The sequence below is a fragment of the Branchiostoma lanceolatum genome, chromosome 6 (assembly GCF_035083965.1).
Source record: "Branchiostoma lanceolatum isolate klBraLanc5 chromosome 6, klBraLanc5.hap2, whole genome shotgun sequence".
Taxonomy (NCBI): Eukaryota; Metazoa; Chordata; class Leptocardii; order Amphioxiformes; family Branchiostomatidae; genus Branchiostoma; species Branchiostoma lanceolatum.
Genome location: NC_089727.1, coordinates 10802460 through 10809487, shown reverse-complemented (window position 1 = coordinate 10809487; position 7028 = coordinate 10802460). Strand labels below are relative to the sequence as shown.

At 40.5% G+C, this 7028-nt stretch overlaps 1 protein-coding gene across 1 annotated transcript; it reads right to left on the bottom strand.

Annotated features, from left to right (window-relative positions):
* Window positions 1-3179: 3179 nt before the first annotated feature.
* On the bottom strand, window positions 3180-6994 carry LOC136436537 (large ribosomal subunit protein uL10m-like). Its single transcript, XM_066430577.1, has 5 exons — window positions 6859-6994; window positions 6112-6308; window positions 5410-5581; window positions 4238-4375; window positions 3180-3764 (listed from the first exon to the last, which is right to left on the bottom strand). The coding sequence occupies exons 1-5, from the start codon at window positions 6905-6907 to the stop codon at window positions 3571-3573; spliced, it is 750 nt and encodes a 249-aa protein (XP_066286674.1). The 5' UTR covers window positions 6908-6994; the 3' UTR covers window positions 3180-3570.
* Window positions 6995-7028: the final 34 nt, after the last annotated feature.

Here is a 7028-nt window from a genome sequence, read left to right as displayed (position 1 = left end):
AGGTTTGGCCCACCTAGCAGCTTGCTCTGGAACTGCAGTGGCGTTTATGTGAAAATCTTCTAAGGAGAATAACTGAACAAAGGGACGACCGATTTCCATGATATTTAGTATGCAGGTACCGTAACTTAAACAGAGATGTACACAATGATATGCAAATTATGCTAATCGACACTTAATTTGCATAACTAATGAGGAAAATCTATATTTGCAGTGTTTTCCATTATAAGACTCAAATAATGTAACATCTGTAGTTTATGGCAAGTGGAGCATCAGCAGATACCAATTATGCAAATAAATTCCTAATTTGCATAATTGATGCAAAAGTGCCAGAATTCATCCAAGTGGAAAATGATAGGACTGACAATATTGCAACATGTTTAAGTTAGATAAAGGTGTTTATGACCAAGCATATATTATGTAAATGTGTAAGTCATTTGCATAAACAGAATAGTTCATGGAGATATGAGGTCGCGGAACTCTTGTTACAACTTGTGTTATTCGGGTGTAGAAGATGATCAACTGACATGACTTATGCACATTAGGACCAAATTCGCATAATCAATGATAACGATAAACATTTATGACGAAAACGCTAACACTTGACAAATGTATGGGATCGTGGAACTTAAGTTAACGTGTATGCATTGAGTCCTTATAATATACAACAATGTTTTGTTTTCATTATCATAAGGTACACTGAGTTCCCACAGCACAACGACGTCGTATCTATGCATAGTGGACGTCGCTATACATTGTGATAGTGTTGTTTGAACTAATCATGTATAGAAATGACTAAATAGATTGACTTTCTAAATCCGATTTTCGGGGGATATTATTGCTTCATCTTCCTTTAACTTCACTCTGTCGACATAGCGTTAGTGAAAAAACCTGTACGTCATACAGACCTTTTAATGTCACGTGAAATGTATTGAAATACTTACGATCCGTTGGTCATCTCGTCCACCCTGGCATTTCACATGATCTTTGCCGGACTTCGGGAAGGGTAAAAGGGAAAAAAAGAGACGAAAAAATTACCTTGTACTTCTGGGCCACCGTACCTTTAACCAAGGACATTATAATGTCCTTGCTTTAACCGGGGACCAGGCTGGTCGATTGCGACACAAGAAGAAGTCTGAAATCGTCGGCCAGGGTTTGAGACTTATGGGAGCAGGTATGTGCATAGATCTTTAAATACATGCTTTTTCAATATAGCAAATAACAGAAATGCAACAAGACAATAAGCATGCGTCTTTAACCCACATACATGTTGCATACAAAAGACTGTACACTATTTTTAGATCGGTACAGCTTTATTTCGATGTTCAGCAAATCAATGTACCAACACAATGCACCACAGTCATGTAGCAGTTCATGCTTGTACTTCCTTTTGGCCTGCCTTCTATAAAGTTCTATAATCTATATGTATTTAGATACATTATGGTTTATCATGGTGATTCAGCAGAATATACACAATAGAGCCATACTGTACTCACAATAATCTGGTACATATATGTATTGGACGTTACTCGGACATAACATATAGATATATTACTCAAAACACTTCTTTTCATCCTTCTTCTCCTCCTCTTCGATCCTCCTCCTTCTCCTTTTCTATCTCCTCTTCCCCCAGCTTCCCTCAGCTGATATAACACAAACCACATGGCCTCCAGCCTGCCCTTATAGCATCTTTACCACCTGTCAAAATCAGGGGAAAGTCACGGGTCTCCATACGGTTCGCATGTCGACAAATCTTATGTGTTTTTTTTTGTGGGTTGTGAGGAAGGGTACTCTTGATTTCTCTTGTTTTAACACTAGTGAAAAATTAGTCGGGACGGATATTTATATATACGGATGGCCTCGGGGTTGAGTTCGTCGGAGCGGGAAGACAGAGAGATAGAGGGGGTGGACTGGGAAGGGTGTTGTTGGAGGGGCCTTAAGTTTGTGTTGACCAGGCGGGGTACTCGGGGAGGGGGGCCGCCAACGGCAACGTCGCCACCACAGCTCAGAAGCAGGGCACTGCTCAGGCCGTCAACGACGCCGCCACATCTCAGAAGCAGTGCACTGCTGAAGCTTCTCCCCGCCAGCAGCCGGAGGAGGACACCCCGCGCCCTACACTGCCCATCATCCCGGTCCTGGCGCAGGTTCGCCCGGTGCTGCTACCGATCATAGGTACCAACATGTTCACCCCTGTGTGGGACGGGAGCGAGAAGGCGCAGATTATGCTGCAGATGATCATGGCCGCAAAGAGAGAAGTTGGACTCTATTAGATAAAGTGCCTACTATCATGAAGCTTTGACATGATATTTATGTGAGAGGGGGAAATGTATGTTACATTTCTTTTTAGTGGCTGAGTTGACTGCGCTAACTTTATTGGGGTCCAAAACAATATTCAGTAATAGTAGCCATATTACATGGCGACATACTTCCATAAAATCAGTTCGGCAGTTGCGCATTGTGCAGGTAAAGTCTGTTCTAGAACGCCATAAACATCCATGTGTCCATATTTACATTAAGATGCTACTATATATAGCTATGTCACTGCCGTTTACTCTTTATCTTGATTTAACATTGTCACTTGTACAATGTAGGAGGGGACGAAACAGACAGAGACCACCTTAACAAGTTGTTACTTACCGACAAGACTGACACCACATGGTTGTACAATGTAGGGGGAGACGAAACACGAGACCACCTTTGCAAGTTGTTGTTATCAGTGATGCTATTAGTAGTAACCAATAAATGTCAAAACTGTTTGTAGTATTGTGTCTCAGCCGTCATTTATAATACGAAAAGCCAAATATGATATTCAGTGGAAAATGACATTTGCCTGTTTGATGCTTTCTGGGGTTGCATTATACAACTCTATCATCAAAGCATTTCCAACTTAATCCCTTGATATGTCCTTTATATATGTAGAAAAATCAATGGTCTGCTCGAGGGCTCTCTGTATACATACATGATTTTATCCACTAACACAAATACAAAACTTCAATTTACACTGTTATTGTTTCTTCAAACAAAAAAGAAAAGGTTTTTTTTTAAAACCTGACTGCCCTACTTGCGCCAGTTCTCTCCCAGATACGACATACCGGTAGCTTTGTTCAGTGGCTCTTTGGCCACTGATAGCCACTGATAATGCAACTTACCAATACATCATGCACGCATAAAGAACCACCCCATTATAATCTTCCGTAATTTATTGGATCTTCAAAGCCATACATTTGTAAGCCAAGATGGAAAATCAGAGGAAAAATTGTATGGATCACTGACATATCAAACAGTAAATTTTGCCTGTAAAATGTTACATCCAGTTATCTGGAAATAGAGTGCTTTTTCCTGATTTCATTTGTCCTAATGTGGTGAACTTCCTGCCGTAACCTTCTCCCTGCTGCCTAACTCTGTAACCAATACGGAATTAAGTTCAAACGGCAACTTCAAAGTGGCAACGGCTAAGACATACATGAACCAATGAAAACAAAAGAAGCCTTTCTCCTTTTTCTTTCTATGCTATATGGTTTTATAAGCAACAATGGTAATGCTACTAAATGTGTACAACCATGGCTATGACCACTACACTGCTTCACTAGAGATCTGTTGGAGATTCCTGGACAGTTGTTGTAGTGGGGTCAGTAACAGCTGGTTAGTTTGACCTACTCCAGCCGACAAGACTGATACCACTTCTCCCAGGCTTTGTTCCATGGATGGCAACTGTGCATAGTGTTCCATGTCTGCCTTCGACATCAACAGTCCATCAACAAGTCCTCCTGAACAGGACACACAGAAGGATCAAAGAAACATTATCCTTATCTTTATTCAGATTAAATAACAGTTTAATTCATTCATTTATCTATTGTTGCAGTAGTTCAGATAAAATCTTTAGATTATAACAGTGGGGAGGTTAACCATCTGCTTTCTTACATCCTGCTGAGGGAAACTGAAAGAAAGTTTTCTAGGAGATGCAGTACACATTTGTGTATACCTGGTATCAATATGGCAAGGTAAGTAGGTTATATTAGAATAGGCCATGCCACAAATCCTAAATATAAATCAATATACTCGTGAATAAGTTCATCAGGTTTGTAAATGACTGTATACATAAATCAACGTAGCAAAGGTGTCCTAAAATCTGTTTTTTCCATTTCCCATACCAACATTAGTAGATGCATAATAATAACATTTCAGACATTATTAAAAAATTGAAAGAAAATGTCCTTATACATGTACTATACTGCCTTACCTATCAAGTTGACTTGTGGTGTGACCTTTAAGACCTTCATGAGCTGTGCGACATGAGGCTGAAGGCTGTGTGCATACAGGTTCTTCCCAACCATCAAGGTCGTCAAGGCAGAGTATGGGGTGTTTTGTACAGCAAGGCCTGATAAAAAAGGAGAAACTATTTGTAACAGGAGTTGCATATCATTTGTATATGTCACCCTATACCACAGTAATTTGAAAGTCCTACCATGGCACACAGTGGATGTATAAAATGTCCTCATTGATTATACAACTTAGGTCCAGATTTGCATCTAGTTACAGTATATCAATCATGACTTGAGCTACCTACATGCCAAAAATCATTAAAAATCCATCAACCCTTTTTTGAGTTACCAACAAATGTGGCCTCAGCAGTTCCAAAAAAGCCACTAGGGGGTCCAAACCTACACCACTTCTTCACCAGCCCAAGAGCTACTAGTATCGGCCACCGTGACCAAAAATCATGGCCAAAGCATTTCTAGAACACGAGATATGAAAACCTGAAGTTTTACTGCTGTACCTTAGAAAGCCACAAGAGGACCTATAAACATACTTGTCCACCGTTTTGTCATCACCTACCCATATACCAAAATATTATTGTGTAACTTCTTGCATTATCGTATTCATAAACACACACAGACATGAAATAATAATTATTTTGTCCATCCAGTCCTGCCAGACCAGTACCCATACTACCCACTACTACAGACAGAAGGACGTATAGAATATCATTACGGGGTTTACACTGACCTTTAGTCAACAAAATCTCAGACCCCCTTCATACAAGGCTTCACAAATCTGGATTCACCCACACATGAGATTGATCTGAATACCTGGGGCCTGGAATAAGCAATTTAAATCTGGCTTCCAGGGGGGGCTAAGTCGGATCAAATTGGGATTCCCAATTTCCGACGTAGCCCCCCTCGTCTAGCCTGGAATCCATCCTATTTAGCTTCCGGCCGCTACCCAAGCTCCGCTGCCTGGCCAAATATTTGGCCAGGCAGCGGAGCTTGGGTAGCGGCCGGAAGCTAAATAGGATGGATTCCAGGCTACCCCTCGTCCGGATCAACCTCATGCCTAGGTGAATCCAGATTTACAAAGCCTGGTATAAACTGGATTCTCATAAGACCTTCCAACACTAGTATAAAGCCTTACCTGCGACAGTATTAGACCAGAAGCGTACAGTAATATCACTCTCTTTCAGTTTGGTACAAAAAACTCTTCTTTCAGGACCACTGAAGTCATTGGTATGCAGAACAGCGACCATGCCGCTCGTCTCCAACACTTCACGTGCCTCTTTTGCCATCAAGTCTCTTAGTGGGTTTTCCTGGAAAAGAAATATTCATTCTAATTATGAAGAATCAAGATTACATTGCCTGTGAGGGTGAAATGTAATGTCTGGCCATAGAACAGGAATCCCTATAGTTATGTAAAATAGTGCCATGATGTGGATATGAAAATATTTCCACTGACAGATGCCATACTGTCCCCATTTGCTAGTAAACAAGAGCTAATGCCATATGTTCCTGCTGTCATCTCTTGGCCAATGCTCTCAATCCACCTTGATACAAGCCTGACATTAAAGGTTATGACTGTTTAAGACTCTTTACATTTCGCTATTTTTTAACTGATTTAAACCAATTACGCTACCTACTCAAAAATGAAATCATCAACATCCCAATGGGTTATATCTCTGGTATACAAAGTTTGACAAAACTCAAGAGTGATGAACTTCTCCTGTTCACTGCAACTAGTCTAAATGTAGACAGAAAATTGTTGTTCTGACATCACAATGCCCTATATAGGAAGTGGTACATGTGTATAATGATAGTCATAGAACTATAATAAAGGCTTGACCTGTAAAACTGTCTGTTGCATCCTTTCCATATTTAGGCCACACTTCTCTGCCATTGTGACTCTGCTGTCCTGTGGTGCTTTCCACTGGGTGACAGCTAACAACTTTGCCTTTTTAACTGATATGTGTTTCTTTGAGCGGGTGTTGATGGTCTTCCTGTACCGAACCTGTGTCACTCTGTGTCCCAGGACGGGGCATACTGGAAAATATCAATAATAGCAATGTAAGAAAAAGTGAGGTGTGTAACAAGCAATTATTAATATAAAACAAGTCACAAGACCTGATATATACAGTACAGAAATACATGTGCAATATTGCTATGAGAGAATGAGTTATAACCTGTAACCTCCACATTGAAATCACTTGACGCAAGGGGGTTCCTTGCTTGACGTTTTGATTAAGAAATATTCATTAGGCCATGTTGATTTGATTATCATTATTACTAGTAAGTTTATTACTAGTAAGTTTGGTCAGTTAACTAATATAAGTACATGTAACCAGTATCATAATCTAATGCGACACAAACAATTTTACAAAAGATATAACTCAAGATAGCAATTTCGAAAACGAAGTCTTCCCTGCTTGTCCTGACACCACCAGAAAGCATGGCATGCAGGACGTCGACCTTGTCGCCTGGGGAACAACAAGGACGATCCACCAATATTCCCAGTAGCCTGAATATAGGCAATGAATACATCACACGGCATCAAACTACATGAAAGACGAAAAACAATTCAATATACCCGTACCAACACGAACTGCACTCGCTGCGGACGTAATTCTGGTCAGCGTCGCCATTTTCACAGTGTAAGGTCCCGGGTCAGAGGTGAAATCAGTTGCAAGGATCAAAAGCGGCCTCTATTAAACATTGTCAGTACTGCATCACAGCACATCACGTCTCTTATCTGCTATAATACGT

Coding starts and splice junctions, on each gene's coding strand:
- LOC136436537 (XM_066430577.1), bottom strand. CDS start 6,907: ATGGCGACGCTGACCAGAATTACGTCCGCAGCGAGTGCAGTTCGTGTT. Junction 6,309..6,858: donor AGCGAGTGCAGTTCGTGTTG/GTACGGGTATAT, acceptor GATATTTTCCAG/TATGCCCCGTCCTGGGACAC. Junction 3,765..4,237: donor ACCACAAGTCAACTTGATAG/GTAAGGCAGTAT, acceptor TGTCCTGTTCAG/GAGGACTTGTTGATGGACTG.